The sequence below is a fragment of the Microcaecilia unicolor genome, chromosome 8 (assembly GCF_901765095.1).
Source record: "Microcaecilia unicolor chromosome 8, aMicUni1.1, whole genome shotgun sequence".
Lineage (NCBI taxonomy): Eukaryota > Metazoa > Chordata > Amphibia > Gymnophiona > Siphonopidae > Microcaecilia > Microcaecilia unicolor.
The window spans coordinates 75212116-75238566 of record NC_044038.1 but is presented as its reverse complement, the minus strand read 5'-3'; the positions used below and the strand labels follow the sequence as shown (position 1 = coordinate 75238566).

Here is a 26451-nt window from a genome sequence, read left to right as displayed (position 1 = left end):
CATTTATGTGCTATAAGTTACAGAATAGCACTTAAGCATCCTAATTTAATTTAAGTCATTTATAATCTGCTTAACCATCAAGTTCAATGTAGGGAGCAATCACACATTATATGCAGGTATTTCATCTGTTCCTAGAGGGCTCACAATCTAAGTTTTGTACCTGAGGCAATGGAGGGTTAAGTAATTTGCCCACGGTCACAAGGAGTTGCAGCAGGAATTGAACCCAAGATACCAGGATCAAAGCTCAGTACTAACCACCAGGCCACTCCTCCATTTGAGCTTACTGAACAAGTGCTGGTATTCTGGACATTTATACACACAAGTGCCTAGATTACAGATTCCTTCACATGTACCCTTCTCCACCACCGCCAACTCCAGGCTCCGCTCATTCTGCCTCGCCTCACGCTATGCTTGGAATAAACTTCCTAAGCCCTTACGCCAAGCCCCCTCCCTACCCATCTTCAAATCCTTGCTCAAAGCCCACCTCTTCAATGTTGCTTTTGGCACCTAACCTTTATACCTTTCAGGAAATCTAGACTGCCCCTATTTGACTGACTGTACATTTGTCCTTTAGATTGTAAGCTCCTTTGAGCAGGGACTGTCCTTCTATGTTAAATTGTACAGCGCTGCATAACCCTAGTAGCGCTTTAGAAATGTCAAGTAGTAGTAGAATAAGTGCCCTATTGGGGGAATATTCTTACAGACCACCTCAGAACTATCTGGAAAGCTCTGGTACGTGGGTGTTCCAACTAATTCTTCAGATAGTTGTCGATATTCAGCTGTTATCTACACAACTACGCAGATTAATTAAGGACAGCTATATACAATAGTCGCCGTAATGTATATTCAGCAATGCTCACTATATGGATAGCAGCGTTTAATGGACACAACAGAGTCAATATTCAGCAGCAGTTTCCCAGGTAGGAGTGGCCATGAATTTCAGTGGCATTATCTGGATAATGGCACTGAAAATTATCACTGACTGTCCCAGTGCTTGCCAGACTGATCTGGTAGCATCTGATTCTAGGCAGTAGTTAGTCAGTGTTGGCGGCTGTTTTATGCCTGGGTATTCAGCACTGGTATCCAGATATAGCCTGGTGCTGAATATTTGAGTTTTAAAAACATGCAGTGGCCAGTGTATAAAAAAAAAAAACCACTGATCACCATGAGTTGCATATCTGGAGGGCAGGGGCTTATCCATGGGTCAGCCTAGGTAGGCCCAGGCCCACCCACCTTTGCCCGAGGGCCACCGAGAGGTGGTGCACCCAGCCACCCACAATTCGGTCCAGTATTCTTCCCCCACCGCCACTGCAGTGCATACAGCTTACATTTTTGGGATGCCCGGCAGTGATTCACACAGGCATTCCGCGTCCAGCCCTCTCTGATGCAAATTCTTGTTTAGGGAGGGCCGGATACAACAGAGGAAAGGCCCCATAGTGAATCGCTGCCGGGTGTCCTGAAAATGTAAGCTGCAAGCACTGCAGCAACAGTGGGGGGAAGGAGTATGAAGCGGCAGCGATCCTGGACCTACGGGAGGGAAGCCAGCGAAGAATGCTGGATTGTGGGTGGGTGACTGGACTCGGGGAAGGAAGAGGTGTGCTGGACTTGTTGGAGGAGGAGGGGGGCTGCAGGGGAAGGGGAGATGTGCTGACTTATTGTGGGAGGAGTGGGGGTGCAGGGAAGGGAGAGATGTAATAGACTTGTGGGTGGAATGGAAGCTGCATGGATAGGAGAGGTGTGCTGGACTTGTTGTGGGAGGAGGGGGACTGCAGATAAGGGACAGAGGTGCTGGATCTGCAGGAGTGGGGAGGGAAGGGAAGGGAAAGAGATGCCAGACCAAGAGGATCAAATACTAAACCCACTGCAGGAGGGAGGGGGTGGGCAGGCAGGCAAGCAAACAAGCCAGATGCTGGAAGGGGGAGCGAGAGGGAGAGCAGCTGGATGGGGTGGGGTCAGAGAGGACAGAGACACATTGGCATGAGGGAGAAAGAGAGGGGAGAAGCTGGACAGGGAAATAAAGGGACACAGAGAAAGGAAGATGCTGAACACAGAGGAAGATAGACACAAAGATGGAAGAAGGATAGTGGACATGGAGGGAGAAGAAATGTCAAATGGACAGGGAACCTTGGTGAGCGAGATAAGTGAAGACAAAAAAGCAGAAACCAGAGCTTGGGACCAACATTTGAAAAATAAAATGACAACAAAGGGTAGAAAAATAATTCTATTTTCTATTTGTGATTAGAATATGTCAGATTTGAAATGGGCATCCTGCCAGAGCTGATTTTAGAAATGGCTGGGGCTTGGGGTAGAAATTTGGGAGGGGGACCCCAAAACTTACTACCAGACTACATCTTCTTCAGCTTCTGGCAGCCTTGGGGGCTTTCTCTGGCCAGGGGATCTGTTGGATTATTTGTAGTAAATAATTAGCAGATTTTAGTACACACAGCTTCAGCTTTAGAAATGTTAATTTCTTTCTTCATCTCTCTCTCATACACCCCTGAATAATTCACTGCTGAGTCACTTTAAAGTTGAAGTAACAAAACATCTGTTTACTCACAGTTTGTAGTTAGATTATAATCAGACAGGCTTATATATACATATCACTATACATTTGTATTATCAGCTCCTTCCATGTGCTTAGATGGTAATGGATGCTCACACCACCATAGATCCTCTCAGGTTAGGAGAGATCATGAGCTCCATGTGCTCCATGTGCTGCATGTGCTGTGTCTAAACCCCCACAGGAAGTTGCATAGCTGTGTGACCTCTCTAAGTAATTCACATCAGAGGTCACAGAGTAATCACAGAGAAATAATAGGTGACAGGCAATGCATGTAAAATACAATTACATTCCAACAAACCCCTTCTCATGCATAACTGTCATGCAATTATTTATTCATACAAAGTCCAAGCTTTATACGCAGATTCACAAAATGTTCTCTGGGTAACGGTTTGGTCATGATGTCAGCTGTCATCTCACTGGTGTGACAATAGTGTAGACTGATGACCCCTTCTTTCGCCAACTCTCGCACGTTGTGGTATTTCGTTGCGATGTGCTTGGTGCGTGACTGAACCTTGTCATTCTGTGACAGTCGGATGCAGCTCTGATTATCTTCCATTATCTGGATTGGTCTCTGTTCAGCTATACCAAAATCCAGCAAAAGTTTTTCAATCCACATCAGTTCTCTGCACGCTTTCGATGCGGCCACGTATTCAGCTTCTGTAGAAGACAAACTCACAATACTTTGTTTATGACTGGCCCATGAAATTTGTACATTTCCATACATAAACACATATCCACTTGTGGATTTATAATCAGAATGATCCCCTGCCCAATCTGAATCACAGTAACATATTAGTTTTGGGTTACTATTGGCTGAAATCTTTAATTTACAATCAATGGTACCCTTTAAATACCTTACCATCCTTTTAACTGCAGTCCAATCTGATTTGGTAGGTGAGCTGACCCTTCTGCTCAAAATTCCTACTGCATTTGCTATATCAGCCCTGTATGTGGTAGCTAGATATAAAAGCTTACCTATGGCTGATCTATATTGGATGTTATCTGGTAAAGGTTCTCTTACTGTTTCATCCTTCAGAAAATCAGTGATCATGGGAGTGCTTACAACTTGGGCATCTTGCATACCTAAACTTTCAATAAGCTCATTTATTTTCTGCTTCTGGCTTAGAAGATAAGAACCATCATTTTGTTTCTCAATTTCTATACCAAGATAGTATGACACATTTCCAAGTTCTTTTATCTCAACATTGTGGTTTAAACACTTTACAATGTCCTTGTACTCTTGCTCACTTTTGCTTGCAATGAGCAGATCATCAACAAAAGCTAAAATGTATGCATATTGTCCATTTGTGCACCTAGTGTACAAGCATTTATCTGCTTCACCTTGCTTAAATCCTAAACTTGTCAATATTTCATGCAATTTTTCATTCCAACATTTTGCACTTTGCTTTAATCCATAAAGACCTTTGTTTAATTTACACACTAGCTGTCTTTGTTTTGTATTTATGAAACCTGTTGGTTGTTCCATGTACAAGTCTTCAGTTATATCTTCATGAAGAAACGCTGTTTTCACATCAATGTGGTTGACTTGCATGCCTTTTGAGACTGCAATGCTCAGAAGTGTTCTTATTGTCGTGTGTTTCACTACAGGTGCAAACACTTCATCAAAATCTTCTCCATATTTTTGAAGATATCCCTTTGCCACTAATCTGGCTTTATACCTTTCCACTTTTCCTTGTGCATTCCTTTTTAACTTGAATACCCATTTGCATCCTATAGCTTTCTTGCCAGGAGGTAATTTTGTAAGAATCCAAGTATTATTTTTATCCAATGCATCAATTTCTTCTTGTGCAGCTTTATGCCATTCAGCAGCTTCTTCTGCTGGCATTTTCTCAATCTCATCCCATGTTAAGGGCTCTTGAGCTTCTGCTGACTTTGTTAAGTAAGACAGTCTTGGGGGTGGAACACCTTTGTTTTCCCTGGATGAGCGTCTGACAACAGGTTGGTCTGACCTTTCTGCATCCTCTAAATCTGAGAGTCCTTCTCCAATTGATTCCCCTTCTCCAACTGTACTGTCTTCTTCAATGATCCTTTCTGTGTCTGCTTCCTCTGCCTGTTCCTCGTTAGATACAGGTGAGTTGCTTTCAGACATCTGCCTTGGTATGGCATTTATATACACTGGCATGTCTATTATGGTTCTAGTTTCATATTCTGGATGATAAGGCTCATCTGGGATAATCCAGCCTTTATCAACCCTTTTGTTTTCATCAAAATATGTAACATGTCTTATGCCAACAATGCCAGTTTTCAGATTCAAAATTCTATATCCTTTGTGTCCTGGAGCATAGCCAACTAAAATGCCCCTTTCTGTTGTGGAATCCAGCTTATGCCTTCTTTGCTTTGGTACATGAGCATATGCTGTACTTCCAAATGTTCTTATATGTGACAGGTTTGGCTTCCTACCATGCCATGTCTCATGTGGTGTGCGCTCAGCGCCTTTAGTTGGCATTCTGTTTTGTAGGTACACTGCTGTGAGAATGGCTTCCCCCCATAGTCTTTTAGGGAGATTGCTATCTGACAGCATACATCTGGTCATTTCCACAAGTGACCTAAATTTTCTCTCTGCAACAGAATTTTGCTCTGGTGTATAAGCTACTGTTGTGATATGTTGAATGCCTTCTTGTTCTAGAAATGTGCGCATGCTTTGTGAAGTGAACTCACCACCATTGTCGGTCTGAAGAACCTTTGGTTTTCTTTCAAATTTATTGCTCACCATGGCTACGTATTTCTTCAGCATGTCTGTGACTTGACTTTTCTCTTTCAGCAAATAGGCCACACAATATCTAGAGAAATCATCCAAGAATATTAGCACAAATCTGTTATTTCCCAATGATGGGATATTAAACGGTCCACATAAGTCACTGTGTATTAAGTCCAGCACTTTATTACTCCTATTTCCTGTGTATGCAGGAAATGAGGGTCTCACACCTTTTTGAGTAACACAGTCTATGCATTTCTCCATTTTACCAGCATCTGCACTTATCTGAATGCCGGTGGCCAGTTGCTTACTGTAAAGATCCTGGATCACCTTAGAATCACGATGTCCCAGGCGGCGATGCCAGATTTCCAGACTACATTTACCATCATTCTTCCTTACTTGCGCCATATGTGAGGCTTCACCTGAAATGTTCAGCTTATAAACATCATTATGCATAAAAGCTTCAGCATACACTTCATCATTTTTAGAGATTGTGCACTTACTATTTTCAAAATGAATCACAAATCCCTTCTTATCTAATGTAGATACACTAAGCATATTGCAAACTGCTTGGGGAATATACAAGACATCACTTACAGGAATTTCTTTAACTTCATTAGACACTTTGCATTTTAAGAATCCAATACCTTTTGCTTGGATCTTAGCAGTCCCTGCGTTTGCAGTTTTAAGAATACCTTCCTCTGGACACATTTCCTGAAAGAAATTCTTACAATTGGTTAAATGGCATGTGCTCCCCGAATCCAAAATCCAAGTACTTTCATTTGAATTATTATTTACCATAGTCAAAGATTTTTCTGCCATTAGAAAGCCCTTGTGTTTATCTTTGTCCTTCATACATTTCCTGGTTTGAAAATTCTTTAGTTCCATTGGCTTAGGTGAGCTAGAGGGAGTGTTTTGTGTTTCCTTACACCATTTAGATACATGTCCCTCCTTTCCACATGAGTAGCAAATCAGCTTGCCCTTGGGTGGAGTTTTCCCATAGCTCCGCCTTCCTCTGTTCTTTGCCAAGAAATTTGTTTCATTTCTCTCTGACTTGCTTTGAGAACACATCTCCTCAGAATCATTTATTATGCATTCCTGCCTTAGTTTTGATGTTGTCTGTTCAAAAGATTGCCCTTCAATGGCCTCATTTACAGACCTAAAAACATCAAACTTCTTTGATAGTGAGGTAAAAAGAAATGCTCTTTTCAATGCATCACACATGGGAATTCCTGAAAGTTCTAGCTTTTGAAATGAAGACATAAGATGCATAATGTGATCATTACATTTACTTTTATCCCTTAATTTGGTTTCATTCAACTCTGCCAACCAAATTGGTTGCTGCTTTGCATATGTAGTTGCATACATAGTTCTCAGTTTATATAAAATGTCCTTTGGTGTATCTTTTCCCTCCACTAATATGGCTTGTTTCTCTGAGAGAGCTTCCAAAAGCATGCACTTCACATAATAGTTTGCATTGTCCCATTCAGCCATATTTTCAGCTGTTCTGTCTTGGTCTAAGCATATATCTAATCTTTTTGCTCGAAGGAGACATATGAATCTTAGTTCCCACTGCCGATAATTAAACTCAGTTAATTTAGGCACCTTGAGAGAATAGAAAAATGGTGAATTTCTTCCCTCAGCCATTTTCTTAGCCTTCTGTCTGCTGTGTGGGGGGAGAGAGAGACAGACTGAATCTTTCCTTTAAAACTTAAGAGAAAAATGTGGCCTTTTTTTCTGCCTGGTAATATTTCTCTTCTTTTTCAATTCCTGGCCCCTGGGCCCATAACCCTTTTGTTGGATTATTTGTAGTAAATAATTAGCAGATTTTAGTACACACAGCTTCAGCTTTAGAAATGTTAATTTCTTTCTTCATCTCTCTCTCATACACCCCTGAATAATTCACTGCTGAGTCACTTTAAAGTTGAAGTAACAAAACATCTGTTTACTCACAGTTTGTAGTTAGATTATAATCAGACAGGCTTATATATACATATCACTATACATTTGTATTATCAGCTCCTTCCATGTGCTTAGATGGTAATGGATGCTCACACCACCATAGATCCTCTCAGGTTAGGAGAGATCATGAGCTCCATGTGCTCCATGTGCTGCATGTGCTGTGTCTAAACCCCCACAGGAAGTTGCATAGCTGTGTGACCTCTCTAAGTAATTCACATCAGAGGTCACAGAGTAATCACAGAGAAATAATAGGTGACAGGCAATGCATGTAAAATACAATTACATTCCAACAGGATCAAGGGCAGTTGCCTTAGTTTTACCCCCTAACACTATCTCTGGCATGTGCTATCTTTACATTTTTTCACGGTATTATTCCCAGCTATATACGCCTGATATCCACCCTCTGAGGAGGCCATTGACAATTATCTGGTGCAGGCCTCTCTGCCTTGGATCTCTCCTATAGCAGAGCAAATCCTGTTGTCTCCCTTTACTTTAGCTGAACTTCAGGAGGCCATTAAGGATTTGCCATTGAGAAAGGCACCTGGTTACGATGGATTCTCAAAGACGCTTCCATTTAGATGGACTTCTGGATGGATACGATATTTGGGTGTAAATATTAACCCGAAGGCTAAGCAGTTATAAGAGGCTAATTTTCCTTCAAAGCTGAAAGACCTATTTGCAGATCTAGATAGGTGGGAAAGTTTCAATTTATCATGGCTAGGATGGATATCAGCAATTAAGATGATGATTCTCCCAAAATTATTATACTTATTTATGGCCCTTCCCCTCCCCATTCCAGAGCAACTCTTCACTAGATTGCAGAGATGGATGTTTCTCTATATTTGGAGGAGGAGACCTCCACAAATTTGTCACTCTGTTTTATATCAGCTAAGAGTGGGAGGAAGAATGGGGGTCTCCAATTTTAAATTATATTTTCAAGCGGCTCAGTTACAGATATTGGCTGAATGGCTGTCTCGGTCCTAAAAGGCCACTATACTTATTTGAGTTCACTCTCATTAAATGGTTGCATACATCTAACTGCTAATCATTAACAACCGTTACCAATTTATTAACAATCTTTATTTAAACATATTATCTCATTACTATATATTCACTGCTGTTTGAAAATTCCTCAAACACTATCAAACACATTCATTCATTTCATCCACACTCAAACTATATAAAATATCATAAATACATACACATATAGTACATCACCTCCAAAGGATTATAACAAACACAATTCTAAATACTTAAGTGGTTCAATCAATTTGCATATATCTACACTTTCAATCAATAATCCCAGGTCACTCCACGGATATTTCTCATATAGGTTCACATTAGAGTTTTCATAGTTTTTACTGTGTACTTTATATACTTTGATTGGAACATTCTTCTGTATTTCTTATTCCGGAAATGGCGATCGCCACTATGGTATTTGTAAGCCACATTGAGCCTGCAAAGAGGTGGGAAAATGTGGGATATAAATGCAGAAAATAAATAAATAAATAAATAGTCTTTATAACCTTTTTCGGTCAGCAGAAGTCCATATAAGCATTTATTACACCATAACCTGTAATCTGATGATTGAAAGTGAAGTTATAGATATATGCAAATTGATTGACCAACTTAAGTATTTAGAATTGTGTTTGTTATAATCCTTTGGAAGTGATGTACTATATGTGTATGTATTTATGATATTTTTCATATAGTTTGAGTGTGGTCTTAAAAGGCCTGGACAAGAATTGAGCAATTCTGGGTGGGAGATATTCCGGTATGGGTAGTGGTTTGGCTTCCTAAACAGGATTTTAATACATTGTTGCGGTTCATACCCACCAGAATTGGCTTTCCCCTTTGTACTCGGAGTGGGATTAGAGGTCAAATTTTCCCTGGTCGCAACTATTTTCTCTGGATGGCGATCAGCCGAGCCCCGGCTATTTTGCTGGGTTGGCTGGACTTCATCTACAGGCGATGGAAACACCAGGGTCTTTGCTTTTTAGAACAGGTCTGGAAGGAAGGAGAATTTGCCCCATTCCAAGACTTGCAAGAACAGTATGGACTCATGGAGAGTGATAGGTTCCATTATTGGCAAGTACATGATTTTATGCAACGTACGGTTTGTGGGGAATCGGGACTGGTGGCGACTCATTTGGAGCACGCACTGCAGGGTGGGGGACCTACAGGTGGATTATCCCACTTATATAAGGCTTTACTTAATTCATCTATTCCCTTACAATTCTATATCTCTAAATGGGAGAGGAATCTGGGTAAGCAGTGGGACATTCACCAATGGGAACTTACCCTCTGACATAGGAGCCAACTTTTCAAAATTATTGGGGGTGCTAAGTCCAATGAAAATAACCCCTCCTTGGACACATACAAGGAATTTTATCAATATTGGGGGTGCTCAAGCACCCACAGCATCCACAGAGTCGGCTCCAATGCCCTCTGATATCTCCTTAAAGTGTCAGTGGCTAGCAGCTTAATGGAGAATGAATATAAGATATTATACTGATGTACTACACCCCTACTCGCCTCATATGGATGTACGGAGCAGGTGGAGAGACCTGTTGGCAGAAGTGTGGGTGCAGAGGAGATATGTACCTTTGGTGGTCCTGTACAGTGATAAAACACTTTGGACTGTGATATTGCACACTTACAGCAGATTTTACAGGTCAGGCAGATCAGGCAGAATATTGTCTGCTTCATTTCAAACCTTTGGGAGTCAAGAAAGAACAGGATAGACTTGCTACTAGCCTCTTTGTGGCAGTTTAACTGGTCTTAGCAGCAGCTTGGAAGTGACCACATGCTCCTTCACTGGACTTAGTACTTCGCAAACTGGATTACATCTATCAAATGACTCAGTTGACGGTTATGCAACAAGGTCAGATGCTTCAATTTTATAAGACATGGGAGCCTTACCAACAGCAGTGCGCACAGAGAAGGCCAAACTCTCTTTAAGGGGGAGCTTTTACAGTATGACTGGTTCCTCAGGGAGCAGGGTTCTAAGTTTTAGATCTAGTTATACAGGCCTACTGTGCATGGGAGGGGAGGATGGGGCAAGGGAGCGAGGGGGGAACTGCTATATGCTTTGTTATGATATGTTCTGGTTATAATGTCTGCAATTGTTCAAAAAGTTTTATACATAAAGATTACTAAAAAAAATGTCTCCTGATACTACTACTAATCATTTCCATAGCGCTACTAGATGTATGCAGCGCTGTACACATTATATGCAGGTACTTTCTCTGTCCCTAGAGGGCTCACAATCTAAGTTTTTGTACCTGGGACAATGGAGGGTTAAGTGACTGGCCCAAGGTCACAGGGAGCTGCAGTGGGAATTGAACCCAGGCTTCCAGGATCAAAGCCTGCTGCACTAACCATTAGGCTACTCCTCCACTCCCTGATACACAGGTTACTGATGTTGTAACGAGACACTCCTACAATGATGAAATGGACTGAACTAGAAGCCTGTCAGTTGTTGCAGGGTTGGAATATTATAATACAAAAACTCTTCCTGCTCCTTTATGATAGGCCTTAGAATCAATGAGGAGGTATCCTGGATTTGGTTTGTTCCCTCAGGACAAGCTTCTGGGGATTAAAAAGGAAATGACAGTAATTGTGAGTTATTAATGATGCTCTAAGAAATAACAGCATGTTGTTTTTCTTTTGTGTCCTCAGGGAATTCACTGATATGTGAAAGATGCACCAACTTGCATGGAGCAAGCTGCACAGGTGTGTCGGAAACCTGTGGTGCCTCTAAAAGTCTATGCATAGCCACCCTGAAAGAAACCTTCATGGGTAAGTTGAAACCCCCTTCCTGTCATGTTGTAACTAGATTATTTCTCTTTGAAGTATAACAGTTCCTCACATATTGTGGGTGGTGTCCCAGAGGTGCAAAGGGAAGCTTGTTAAAGAATTTCAAAATTGTGGTATCATAGTGTTATTAATACTGGGTGGGTTACATTCTTTTGAAACTGCATGGGAGACAGCCAGATGAGCATCCTTTAAAGACGACCTTACAAGACTGGGAGACTGGGCATCCAAGTAGCATATGATGTTTAATGTGAGCAAGTGCAAAGAAAGTGATGCATGTGGGAAAGAGGAATGTGATGCAAGGTTCCACATTAGGAGTCACCGACCAGGAAAAGGATCTAGGAGTCATCGTTGACGATACTTTGAAACCCTCTGCTCAGTGTGCAGCGGCAGCTAAGAAAGCAAATAGAATGTTAGGTATTATTATGAAAGGAATGGAAAATAAAAACAAGAATGTTATAATGGCTTTTGTATCACTCCATGGTGCGATCACACTTCGAATACTGTGTGCAATTCTGGTCACTGCATCTCAAAAAAGATATAGTGGAATTAGAAAAGGTACAGAGAAGGGCAATGAAAATGATAAAGGGGATGGGATGGGATGGCTTAACTATGAGGAAAGGCTGAAATGGCTTGGGCTCTTCAACTTGGAGAAAAGCCAGCTGAGGGGAGACATGATAGAGGTATATAAATGGGTAGACGTGAATCACTTGTTTACTCTTTCCAAAAATACTAGGACTAGGGGGCACACGATGAAGCTACAAAGTAGTAAATTTAAAACAAATCAGAGAAAATATTTCTTCACTCAACGTGTAATTAAACTCTGGAATTTGTTGCCAGAGAATGTGGTAAAAGCCGTTAGCTTAGCAGGGTTTAAAAAAGGTTTGGATAGCTTCCTAAAAGAAAGATCCATAAGCCATTATTAAATGGACGGGAAAATCCACTGCTTATTTCTGGGATAAGCAGCATAAAATGTATTGTACTGTTTTGGGATCATGCCCGGTACTTGTGACCTGGACTGGCCACTGTTAGAAACAGGATACCGGGCTTGATGGGCCTTTGGTCTGTCCCAGAATGGCAATACTTATGTACTTATCTATGTATCATACCAAACATCATGCATTAACTTCACCAATGTTGCCATTTTTGTCTGCCAGGACCCAAGGCCATGAAATATGGGTGGTTAATTTAATTCTTGTATACTGCTAATATTTATTTTTATTACATTTGTACCCCGCACTTTCCCACTCATGGCAGGCTCAATGCGGCTTACATGGGGCAATGGAGGGTTAAGTGACTTACCCAGAGTCACAAGGAGCTGTCTGTGCCTGAAGTGGGAATTGAACTCAGTTCCTCAGTTCCCTAGGACCAAAGTCCACCACCCTAACCACTAGGTCACTCCTCCACTCACATATAAGCTGATAAGTTGTTCAAAGCAATGTACAGTATCTAATATAATAAAACGCACCCTCAACGTTCTGAGGACAACGTTCTGAAGCCATCTGACGTCACTCCCAGGCTGAAGGGTTCGTGGATTCATGGTGGTGAAGCCATCCCACTCACAGTCTCTGTGCCCCGCCCTCGCGTCAAACGTTATGACGTCAAGGGCGGATCTGTAACAGTGAAGGGATCGCTTGAACCACCCGACCACGCCCCCACCCACACAGATGTCACTCTCTTCCTCCAACGCTGCCACTTCAACACCCCTCCCGTCCACAGGCGTAGACTGGGGGGGCCAGGGGGGCAATGCCCCCCCAAACGACGACGAGGCGCCGCCGCGCCATTAGTTTAAAAAAAAAAAAACAACACATGCAGGCACGCGCTCCTCTCCATCCGCTTGGCTTCCCTGCCCTCTCTGTCTGCGTCCCGCCTTCCTCTGACGTCAGAGGTAGGCGGGACGCAGACAGAGAGGGCAGGGAAGCCAAGCGGACGGAGAGGAGCGTGTCCGTCTACCCCTCTCTCTTCCTCCCTCCCTCCGGCGCAGGCAGCAGTCTTTTTCAGCGTTCCTGGCAGCGGTAGCGATGTACATGCTGCCTTCAGCTCTGCCCCAAAGCCTTCTCTTCAAGTTCCTGTTCCCGCATAGGTGGGAACAGGAACTTGAAGAGAAGGCTTCCGGGGCAGACCGAAGGCAGCGTGTACATCGCTACCGCTGCCAGGAACGCTGAAAAAGCTGAAGACTGTTGCCTGCGCCGGAGGGAGGGAGGAAGAGAGGGGGTAAACGGAGTCACGATCTTGGACCTCGCGGGGGGGGGGGGGCAGTAGAAGGAAGATGGATGGAACTGGGAGGGGTGGGGAGCAGAGGGAAGGAGCAAGAGATGGATGGGACTGGGAGGGGTGGGGAGCAGAGGGATGGACCAGGAGATGGATGGGTTTGGGAGAGGTCAGGCACAGCAGAGGGAAGGAACAGAAGATGGATGGGACGGAGGGATGGTGAGCAGAGGGAAGGAACAGAAGATGGATGGGACTGGGAGGGGTGGGGAACTGAGGGAAGGAGCAAGAGATGGTTGGGACTGGGAGGGGTGGGAAGCAGAGGGAAGGAGCAAGAGATGGATGGGACTGGGAGCAGAGGGAGGGAACAGAAGATGGATGGGACTGGGAGGGGTGGGGAGCAGAGGGAAGGAGCAAGAGATGGATGGGACTGGGGAGGGTGGGGAGCAGAGGGAAGCCTACTGGAAAGAAGACACTGCATAAAACAGAAGACACTGGGACCAAAGCGAATAGAAAAACTAAATGATCAGACAACAAAGGTAGATAAAAGTATTTTATTCAGAATTTATTAATTGAAATGTGCATCTGTGATATTTTGCCTGTAAATTACAATTCCTTCCTCCACATTAGCATATTCATTTGCATATGTATATATGCAAATGATATGCTAATATGCTCCGCCCATTCTTTGCCCCCCCCCCAAATGAAACAGTCAAACTACGCCTATGCTCCCGTCCCTCCCACCGACTTCAACACTCGCCCCCCCCCCCCCGGACCCCCCCCGGCAAGAACCTGAGGACAACACGCTTTCCTGCGGAAAACATCAACCAAAGAACGAACACTGCCTCTCATATCGCTTCTCTTCGGGTCTTCTTCCATCCCTGTGTCCCGCCCTTCCGGAACCTACGTCACAAGAGGGCGGGACACAAGGAGGGAAGACGACCCGAAAGGAAGCAAACTGCTGGGCTGGCGAGGCGTACTGCATGCAGCACTAGACCGGAGCTTCTGTGGGCCAAGAAACAGGTTGGTGCGCCAGGGTTGGAAATGGTGACCGCCGATCTCAGGGGCAGGGCCATGGATGGCCTGGCCTGCTGCGTGCAGCACTTTATAACGGGGGTAAGATGCCGCGGGGGGGGGGGGGGGGGCGGCCGTGACCGGCGATCTCGGGGGCAAGGGCGACTGCAGAACTCAGGGGGAGGGCCATGGATGGGAACAGAAAGGGAATGATGCATGGCAGGGCAATGTAGGAGAAAAGGCAGAGAAGTCAAGGAAAACTCTGGAACTGGGAGGGAGGGAGGACACTCCAACTGTGACGGAGGGAGGATCATCAAACACAGAGGGAAGGAGCTGGAACCTGGAGGGACGGAGTGGGGGACCAGGAACTGAGAAGTAGGGAGGGACCAAACCTGGAACTGGGAGGTAGGGATGACCATGGAAGAGGGGGGGGGGGGGGAAGTGGGGAGTGACAACAACCCTGGAACTGGATGGACCACACTGGAACTGGGAGGGAGTGAGGAGAGGGGAGGGGGGACCCTCCCCCCTCACACTCTCATTATCACACACACACACTCTATCACATACACACACACCCAGTCTCACTCTCTCACACAAACCCAGTCTCACTCTCTCTCTGTCACACACACACACTCGCGTATTCACTCTCTCTCTCTCTCTCTCATACACTCACTCTCACACACACTCTTTCAGACATACACACTCTGAGGAAACACCTTCCTAGCGCCCGTTTCATTCGTTTCAGAAACGGGCCTTTTAAACTAGTGTAGGCATAAAATCCAATGCTGTCAGTCTAATTTAGTTACTGGCAGTTAATGTTTCCTGGAGGAGCTGAAGACCTCAGGCAAAGCTAAGGAAACTAGAGACATGCGGAGGATACCAACACACTTATTTGAAGCCTATTCTATAAAGGAAAGTAGACACTTACTTTTCTATAATACAAATTCTAAAATACAAATTAATGCACGCGTCAAACTTTACCTACTTGAGCACACAGTTATGGAATGCACTGCCAAGCAACTTAAAAACGATCTACGAACTAATGAATTTCCGCAAACTGCTCAAGACTCATCTCTTCAACAAGGCATACAACAAAGATCAACCAATGTGAACACACACAACTATTCCACATATATTCTGAACTATCTCACAATTCCTGATTGCTATACCATGATTTTGTTTTATTAATTTCATATTGCCAAAGATCCCTCTTTGACAATAAATGTCTATCTTCTAGCACTTTCCACTATTCAAAATGTATTGTAAGCCACATTGAGCCTGCAAAGAGGTGGGATAACGTGGGATACAAGTGCAATAAATAAATATAGAATCATAGTATAACAGGTCAAATATGTGCCTATATTTTAGGCATGAGCACTTACACCAGCTACACAACTTGCATCTAGACAGCCACAGAACTTGCATCTAGATTGCAAAGGACTGCACATAGATTATAGCATTCTGTAATGCTATAACAAATTAATACGTGTTCTGCCCATTTTCGGTCCATACTCCACCTATGTGAATGCCCACCTCCAAAGTACACACAGTTTACAGAATAGTGTGTGGCCAGAAAATGTTATGTTATGTTATCAAGGATCTATTCCTCGCCAGCTCTCTTAAAAAATAAGGTTCAAGGTGAGTTACAACAATTGAGAAGTACGAAGCTGATTACAAATTATCAGGCATTACAAAAATTAAATCAGAGAGAAAATTATATCCCCCTGAAGCTAGTATATAAATAAAGCCTTTCGAAATGAAGCATAACTTCTTATCAAGTGTAATCCTGGTGGAAGATTATTCCAATGGTGAACAGCTGCAAAGAAAAAAGATCTACACGTGTATATGTCTACCTAGTGCATAAATGATTAGAATTCAGGCATTTACATACATTCTTGCCACCTAAATCTAGGTGGCTCCTTATAAAATTACTCTCTCACTACCAAGTTCATCCAATTTAAATTCTGCCTTTTCCATCAACCATTGATAAAAATTAGGGATGTTCATTCATTTGAAACTACATAGGAAGTATCAGTGACAATGCCTATCAGTACTCACAAGGCCTCACCACTATCAAGTTTTAGATTATGCAGTTGTTGATATAATCCACACAAAATATCATCACTGCATAAATTTAAACAATTGTATATTATAATTTAACAGACCATTAGAGGTGCCCTTCCACCTTATTTCGTCATCAGTTGCAAAAATTAAGAAAGAAGTCGGACTGATGACGAAATAAGGCATTTCAACTACTTTCACAATAGGAGTTTTCCCCCCAGTGGAATGGCACCTCTGATGGTCTGTTAAATCTTATATAATAATTTGCACCATGAACATTCCATGAAGCTGCCTGGGTCCGTGCCTCCATTCTGATTGGCTGTGCCTGGGACTGAAGCCTTGGATGACGTCATCCAGAGAGCCCAAGCAACAGCAGCATTCTGACAGAGAAAAAAAAAGTAACACCCTGTCAGAAAACCTCCCCTGTCTCACACATACTACTCTCTGTGATACACAACACACACAGTTCCACACCCCCACACACACTCATGCAGCATTAAAACCTCCCCCCCCCTGTCATTCTGACAGAGAAAAAAATGTAACACCCTGTCAGAAAACCTCCCCTGTCTCACACATACACACATGATCTCTCTCTGTGACACACAACACACACAGTTCACCCCCCCCCCCCAAACACACACACACTCATGCAACATCTAAAACCTCCCCCCCTCGTCATTCTGACAGAGAAAGAAAAATGTAACCCTCACCTCTAGCACTGTCAGACACACACACACACACACACACACACACACACACACACACAATAACTCTCTCACATACACAATCACTGTCTGTCTCATAGACACACACACACTGACCCCTCCTTGGAGAATACAACACAGATGATGAACCCTTCGGAACCCCAATACAAGCCCAACACCGACCAGTGGCATAGCTAGGGTAGTTGACACCCGGGGCCGGTCATTTTTTTAACCCCCCCCCCCCCCCAAATCCAGTACTAGGCATACCGAGAATACAAAACACTCAGGACCTATAGAGCAATTCTACCATACCATAAACAGTAATTTGTACGAGTCACACAAGGAAAAGGAAAGCATCTTAAACACTACAGTGAACACTAGAACATCAATTCACCTATTGTAAAACGAAAACAGACAGATTAGTACAGATCATCAATCCTGCACAGTCAATGCCAACCGAAAGCCATGTCTTTTTCACAAACACAGATACATCCTAATCCACTATAGAATAAGTAATCATAAACTTTCTATTTAGACAAAAATTAAACTGAACCCCCAAGATGCCAGACTCTGCATACAATGCAACACCACAGAAACAGAAAATGTCCCCTAGTACTGTGCAAAATATAAAGACAGCAGATGTAAATTTGAAAAAACTAACAAATACCAATCACCACTTTACAAATTAACAAATAGAAATAAAACAAATACAGAAAATAAAATAATACCATTTTATTGGACTAATACATTTGGCTTCCAGAGGCCAAAATCTCCTTCCTCAGGTCAATACAGTATAGTACTGTTACAGTATCCTATCCTGACCTGAGGAAGGGGGTTTTCTTCTCTGAAAGTTAAGTCGAAATGTATTAAAATTAGTCCAATAAAGTCTGTTCGGAAGGAGTCAAGATGGCGCCGACACGCTGAACGCTGCAAACCTGCTCAGAATAATTCGCGGCTAAACTTGTTTTTCCTCAAAAAATAATAATGCCCCACAAGCGAAAAGGATTGGTGAGAGCCTTACCTTCTCAGGCTCTTACGTCCTCTCCGATGCAGCGAACTCTGGACGGATTTGCAATTCGGCGTCCACCAGGAGATTCGGGAGGAGGAAACCCGCTTGATGCCAGTGCAGGGGCTCAGACGTCGCTGGAATTTGAGACCTCTTTGTCTCCCCCGACTGTTGGTACTCCACTCTGCCCAGCCGCGATTCGGGAAGGGGTTGCTGAACTACAAGCTCCGGAAGTCGGAGGCGGTGTGGCCAGTGGAGAGGGACCCCTCCCAGAGTTGGAGTCGGCTGTTGAAGGTAAATCGACGCGGGAGACCCCGCCAAGAGTGGTAACGCTTGACATGCTTTGGCAGTCAATGCAAAAAATGCAAGATTTAATAATAAATTCTACTCAAGAGACCAAAAAACTTGCTAATACTGTAGGCCAGCTATCTCAATCTTTGGATAAGCTGAAGCAAGATTTAAAAGATCAGGAAAAACACTCTTAGGAAGAAGCTGTGAAAACTAATGAAAAATTCACTGCAGTGATGAAAGATAATATGTCTATGCGTCAAAGGATTGAACAAATAGAAAACTATAATAGGCGATTGAACATGCAAATCCTTAATTTCCCCAAACCAGTAGGAATGTTACCATATGATTTGTTCAAAAAGTTTCTTGTGGAGAACTTAAAATTTTCAGCTCAAAATATTCTGCCGATAAACAAGATTTATTTCTTACCTACAAAGAAAGATCGAGAAGGTGTTTTGGAGGAAGCTAAAGAATTGAACAATATTTCACAGATATTGGAGGACTCTTTGTCCGAGGTGACAACTAGAGCTACCCTCCTTGTATCCTTCGTATTTGAGCAAGACTTTGACGCTGTATTAAAATTTTATTTTAAAAATACACAGCAACAATTTTGTGGACAGAAACTGTGGATATTTCCTGACGTGACTAAAATCACTCAAGAAAGAAGTTTCTGGAAATGAGAGAGGAAACCAGGTTTTTAGGGGCAACTTTCTTACTTGCTTATCCTTGCAAGTGTGTTATAAAATATCTAAATATAAAGTATGTGTTTTTTGTACCAACACAATTGAGAGAATTTATAAATATGAAAAAGCTTGTCAAATGATAAAACCAACAAAGTATTGTATGGTGGTATTTAGGGCTAGACCTTTCCTTATATTTTTCTTTCCTTTTTATGTTCCCCTGAACTATTTGGACTCCTTCCTCTTTAATTGTGGTCAAAGGAAGATATGGTGAAATACTAATATTTTTCTTTAGTTAATTATGTTTCCACTTGAATGGTATGTATCAATCATATCTGTATTTCATGTAGCAAGTATAATGCTTGTAAAGTTATGAAAATTTTCAATAAAAAAAAAATAATTAGTCCAATAAAAAGATTACCTTATTTACATGTTCTATTTGTAAACATTTAACACAGCTACAATACTATATCCTAAAGCAAAAAAATAAAAATATATACAGTATTTTATTTACAGTTTGTTGTCCCTGGTTTCTGCTTTCCTCATCTTCTTTTCACTGTCTTCCTTCCATCCAGCATCTGTCTTTGCTCTCTGCCATCCAGTGTTTGCCCTCTCTAATGTCCCTTCCATCCACTGTCTGCCCTCTCTCTCTCTCTGCCCCTTCCATTCACTGTCTGCCCTCTCTCTCTCTCTGCCCCTTCCATCCACTGTCTGCCCACTGTTTCTACCCCTTCCATCCACCGAACGCCCCAGTCTGCCATCTCCCTCCCATCCACATCTGCCCTCTATCTCTGCCCCTTCCATCCACCATTTGCCCCAGTCTGCCCTCTTTCTTTCTCCCCCTTCCACCCACCATCTGCCCTTTCTCTCTGCCCCTTCAATCCGTCTGCCCTCCCTCTCCCATCCATCCAGGGTCTGCCCTCCCTCACACTCCCCACTTCCATCCAGGGTCTGTCCCCTCTCTCTCTGCCCGCTCTTTTCAGCCCCCTTCATTCACCACATGCCTTGCACCCCCCTTTTTCAGCCCCAGACCCATTCTCCCACCTGCCCCAGGCATGGATCCATTTTCCCTCCTGCCCCCTTGTCAGACCCCAGTTACAGCTTCAGACCCCTTCTCCCCTCTGAGCACTCCCCTCCCCAGTCCCCTTCTCCCCTCTAAGCTCCGCCACCCTCTCCAATCCCCAATCCCCTTCTCCCCTAAGCACCCCTCTAAGCTCCCCCACCCTCCCGAATCCCCTTCTCCCCTCTGAGCACCCAGTGACCCATCTAAGCTCACCCACCCTCCCCAATCCCCTTCTCCCCTGAGCACCCCTCTAGGCTCTCCCACCCTCCCCAATCCCCTTCTCCCCTGAGCACCCCTCTAAGCTCCCCCACCCTCCCGAATCCCCTTCTCCCCTCTGAGCACCCAGTGACCCATCTAGGCTCTCCCACCCTCCCCAATCCCCTTCTCCCCTCTGAGCTTCCCCCTCCCCCGAGCCGGTCCCATCCTGTGCCCCCTCCGTTGAGAGCCGACAGCTCTCGTCTCCTGCCGCTACCCTGCTTTTTTTTTTAATCCATTGCAGCGACGCAGGCAGCGCTTCCCGTCTGTCCTGTGAAGGAGAAAATCGCATCGCTGGCGTCGGGCCTTCCCTCGTTGTGTCCCGCCCTCGAGGAAATAGGAAGTTACCTCAGAAGAGGGCAGGACAAAACGAGGGAAGGCCCGATGCCAGCGACGCAATTTTCTCCTTCACAGGGCAGACGGGAAGCGCTGCCTGCGTCGCTGCAATGGATTTAAAAAAAAGCAGGGTAGCGGCAGGAGACGAGAGCTGTCAGCTCTCGACGGAGCACCCCCCAGCCGCCGACACCCGGGGCGGACCGCCCCCACCGCCCCGCCCTTGCTACGCCACTGACACCGACACAGACCACTTCACCACACCCATCACCCCACCCCCTCTCTCATTCTGACAGAGAAAAAAAAACTGTACCACCCTCTCAAAAACCCTCCCCTGTCTCACTTACACATAAACACGCGATCTCTCTCTGTGACATACAACACACACAGTTCCCCAACCCACCCACAAGGTGACTGTCACACACACACACACAATTACTGACTCACACACACACACTCATGCACCATCGCAGTTCATCAAACCCACCCCCACCACTGTCACTGTCAGAAACACACACACACAAAATCTAACTATCACATACACAGTTACTGTCTGAATCATATACACACACACTGAAAAAGCCAAGAACTACCCCTCCTCTGTCAATAGAACAATGATGTACAACACTTAGGAACTCCACTCAAACACAAACTATCAATAAAAAAACAAACATATTAAAACAGTTCAGGTCAAAACAAACACAAATAGATAAAACCCTTGCTAGCACCTGTTTCATTTGATTGAGAAACAGGCCTTTCTTACTAGTTATAATATACAATTCTTGAAATGTATGCAGTGATATAATATTTTGAGTGACAATGCCTATGTTATTTCATGTTGTTTTAAAAATGAGATGACAGAAAAAAAATCCTGAAATATCAGATTCCTTCATAAGACCTATTATACTGGATCAGATCAATGGTTAAACTAGCCCAGTATCCTGCCTCCAACAGTGGCCAATCCAGGTCACAAGTACCTGGCAGAATCCCAAAAAGTAGCAAGATTCCATGCTACCAACCCCAGGGATAATAATGGCTTTTCCAGTGTCTATATTTGTAATGGTTTATGGACTTTACCTCCTGGAACTCATCCAAACCTTTTTAAACCCAGCTATGCTAACTGCTTTTAACCACATCTTCTGGAAATAAATTCCAGTGCATAATCATGCATTGCATAAAAAAAATTTTCTCTGATTTATTTTAAATGTGCTACTTGTAACTTCAGTGCTTGCCCCTTAGTCAAGGTCAGCCCTTGGGTACCTGACACCCTAAGTGAACCTTCAGTTATGTGCCCCCCACCCCTTGGCAGCTCAAGGCCCTTCCTCCACTCCACTTACATCCCAAATCTCCTTTCTTCCCTTATCCCTTTATAGTCGAGGATCACCTTTTCCCTACCTTCTACCCCCCAGGGGTATCCAGCATCCCTCTCCTTATCTACTTTCCCCTGTAGTGCTCAACATCTCTTTCCCTTCTGTCCCCCATCCCCTGCTGTGGTGTTCACCATCTCTCTCCTTTCTTACTCCCCCCCTCCTCACTATGATGTCCAAAATCTCTCTCATTCCCCACTCTCCCTCCCCAATGTGGTATTCCACATCTCCCCTTCCCTCCCTCCTCTCTGCCCCAAGGTGTCCAGTGGCTTCTCCTTATTTCCTTACCCCCTCTGGGGTGGCACTGATGTAGCAGCCAGCATGCATACATAACACTCATTGTGGCCAGCACGGGGACTTAAGCATCCACACATGCTCAAGGCCTACCAGGTCTCACCCCTTCTGAAACTGGAAATTTGGAAGCAATGGGAGCCAGCAGGGCCGGTCTTAGCAAGTGCGGGGCCCTATGCAGACCAATTTGACAGGGCCCCACCCTAGCCCTGCCCCACCCTAACTCCGCCCCACCCTAGCTCCACCCCCACCCTAGCTCCAGAGCCGGCCACCCCTCTCTCCGAGCTCCAAGGCCCCCAGCTCCAGGGCTTGTCGATCCTACACAGTCAATGCCAACTGAAAACCATGTCTTTTTCACAAACACAGATACACCCTAATCCACTATAGAATAAGTAGTAATATTTAAACTTTCTATTTAGACAAAAATTAAACTGAACCCCCAAGATGCCAGACTCTGCATACAATACAACACCACAGAAACAGAAAATGTGCCCTAGTACTGTGCAAAATATAAAGACAACAGATGTAAATTTGAAAAAAAACCTAACAAATACCAATCACCACTTTACAAATTAACAAATAGAAATAAAACAAATATAGAAAATAAAATAATAGCATTTTATTGGACTAATACATTTAGCTTTCAGAGGCCAAAACCTCCGTCCTCAGGTCAATACAGTATAGAGCTGTTAAAGTATCCTATCCTGACCTGAGGAAGGGGGCTTTGTTCTCTGAAAGTTTGTCAAAATGTATTAAAATTAGTCCAATAAAAAGATTACCTTATTTACATGTTCTATTATAAACATTTATTAGCACAGCTACAATACTATATCCTAAAGCAAAAAAATAAAAATATATATTTTATTTACAGTTTGTCGTCTCTGGTTTCTGCTTTCCTCATCTTCTTTTCACTGTCTTCCTTCCATCCAGCATCTGTCTTCGCTCTCTCTCTGCCATCCAGTGTCTGCCCTCTCTGCTGTCCCCTTCATCCAATGTCTGCCCTCTCTCCCTGCCCCTTCTGTGCACGTCTATCTCTGCCCCTTCCATTCACTGTCTGCCCTTTCTATCCCTTCCATCCACTGTCTGCCCTTTCTCTCTGCCCCTTCAATCCACCATTTACCCTCCCTTTCCCATCCATCCGGGTCTGCCCTCCCTCTCGCTCCCCCTTCCATCCAGGATCTGCCTTTTTTTCAGCCCCCAGTTCCAGCCCCACTATCCCACCAGTCCCCCGTTTCAGCCCCAGCCCTTTTCTCCCACCAGTCCCGAGCTTCAGCCCCCAGCCACTCCTCCCTGTCCCCTTTTCAGCCCCCAGTTTCAACCCGTCCCCAGCCCTTTTCTCTCACCAGTCCAAGCTTCAGCCCCAGCCACTTCTCCCTATCTCCTTTTCAGCCCCCAGTACCCACAGTTTCAGCCCCTGCCCCTTTTCAGCATCCAGTCCCAGTACTAGACCCCTTATCCCACCTACCCTCCTTTTCAGCCCCCAGTTCCAGCCCCCTTCATCCACATGTCTTGTATTAGAGCCCCCCCCCTTTTCAGACCCAGAACCATTCTCCCACCTGACCCACGCATGCCCCATTTTCCCACCTGACCCACGCATGCCCCATTTTCCCACCAGCCCCATGCATGGCCCCCATTTCCCATATGGCCCCTTCTCAAACCCCAGTTCCAGCCCCCTTCTCCCATCTGAGAACCCCCATCCCACACCCTTCTCCCATCTGAGTCCCCCTTACCCCCTTCCCCCAACTGAGAACCCCCATCCCACACCCTTCTCACATCTGAGTCCCCCTTACCCCCTCCCCCCAACTGAGAACCCCCATCCCACACCCTTCTCACATCTGAGTTCCCCCCCCCCCTGACCCGACCCACCTACCAACTCTTTTCCCCTGCTGCACCCACTAACTTAAAAAAAAACTTGAGAAGCGCCGAGTAGCAGGGAGAGCCTCGCGTCTGCCCTGCTAGTAAAAATCTCCTGCACGTCGTTGGGCCTTCCTGCATTAAGTCCCGCCCTCCTGAGGTAATAGGCTCTTCCCGCATTACGTCCCGCCCTCCTCTGAGGTAATAGGCTATTACCTCAGAGGAGGGCGGGACTTAATGCGGGAAGAGCCTATTACCTCAAAGGAGGGCGGGACTTAATGCAGGAAGGCCGGCCCGACGACGTGCAGGAGATTTTTAGCAGGGCAGATGCGAGGCACTGCCTGCTACTCGGCGCTTCTCAACTTTATTGCATTACAGCAATCGATCGTCGGGGGTGGGAGCAGCAGGCGGGGCGACCCCAGGCGTGCCGCGCGGGGCCCCCTTGAGCACGGGGCCCTATGCGGCCGCCTCGGTCGCCTCGCCCTAAGACCGGCCCTGGGAGCCAGTGGGTCTTAAGCATGCTCACTGATGCATTGGTGCTGCCTTAGGCAGACACCTAGTCCGCTTATAGATTGGGGCTGGTCCTGTCCCTAGTCTTTCTCTGGCTGATATTCAAAGCGAGTTAACTGGCCAGAAATGGTCGCTGACTGGTTAACTCACTTGTAAGTGGCTATCCAGTCATTTTCAGAAGCACTTAACTGATTAGTGTTGCTGAAGTGGAAACCGGCTACACTGGGGGGGCTCCAGGGGCATTTCAGGGACACAGTCTGGTTAGTTCCCAATATTCAGACCTAACTAGTCATGTTCATTGCATAAATAGAACCACATAAATAGCTGTCCTATATTTATGCGCTAGCCCTTCACCAGTTAAGTCTGAATATTGACTTAACTGTGCATATGCTAGCTGGCTTTTAAAAAACTGGAAATTCAATGCCATAGTAATATAGTAGGTGATGGCAGAAAAAGACCTGTACGGTCCATCCAGTCTGCCCAACAAGATAAACTGATATGCGCTACTTTATATGTATGCCTGACCTTGATTTGTATCTACCATCTTCAGGGCACAGAACGCAGGAGTCTGCCCATTTATTTTTTAATCAAATGAAGTAACATTCAGAACGGAACCTGAAAAGAACCTAACCAATACAACAAAACCGCAGACAATAAATCCAGGGGGGCCTCTGGATTGATCTGTTGGGACTAATGGAAAGAAAATTATCAGGTAAGAATTAATTTTTCCTTCCATGGCGTCCCACAGATCAATCCAGAGACTTGTGGGATGTACCCAAGCAGTCCTGAAGTAGGGCGGGACACCCCCAACCCGGCAGAAGTCACCGACGAGCCAAACACCGCATCTTGACGAGCTGCCACATCCACCAATGCTGAACCCCACATAGGGCCCAGCACTGAATTTCCAGTTTTAGCGTGCACCAGTGGCAGACAAAAAAAAAAATGCTGTTTATTGTATACTTGACATGCCACCTTTCTGAAACAATCAAAGCAGTTTACAATAAGCAATAAATGAATCAAAACTGAAATGGAAAAGAACTATAAATGTGGATAGGAAAGGGACAAATCAGAAGAGAAAGAAAGAAGAAAAAACAGGTCTTGGGTAGTACCGAAAAATAAAATTAGATCTTTCTGAAACAGTAAATAACTGATTCACGTTTCTCTGGTCCACGTCATTCATTATTTTATTCTATTGAAAAACAGTGTATGCTATTGATGACACACAAAACATATTACACCAAACAAATGAGAAATAACAGAAATGACATGACAAATGAAACAAAAATATTTTCTGATGCACCCCTAATAAAAAAAGATACAAATCAGTAAATCATATGGTATAAATATACAGTGCACAGCACAGTACAAATATCACGCTCAGCAGCTTTACCGTCTATCCTGAACCTCCATTAAAAACAATATCAGCCAGAAGCTTGATATCCAGTGAAACCTACCAGACCAAATTGCATCAGTCTAGAAAAAACAAAAGCAAAAAAAAAAAAGGTTTAATGTGGAACTGAGAAAAATTCTCACATATTTTTAACCCCAAAGGAAATAAATTGCATAAGATGGGAGGCCATGCCAAAAATGTCCTATTCCTGGTATTTAAGCTGAAGACAGTTTAAAGAAGGAGCTGCCAAAAGCATTACCACAGCGGAAGAGAAGGAATGTATCGGACACTGTTAGAAGTCAACATTAGCTTTTCTTCATGATTCTTAAAACTTTCACTATATGCTTTCCATCAAATAATTTCACATAAA

At 44.3% G+C, this 26451-nt stretch overlaps 1 protein-coding gene across 1 annotated transcript in view; it reads left to right on the top strand.

The window, feature by feature from the left end:
• Nucleotides 1–26451, top strand: part of LOC115476676 (phospholipase A2 inhibitor and Ly6/PLAUR domain-containing protein-like) — a 68185-nt gene that overhangs the window by 18462 nt on the left and 23272 nt on the right. The window contains exon 3 of the mRNA XM_030213186.1: nt 10923–11042. Coding sequence (XP_030069046.1) covers nt 10923–11042 — 120 coding nt within the window. The remainder of the gene's footprint in view (nt 1–10922; nt 11043–26451) is intronic.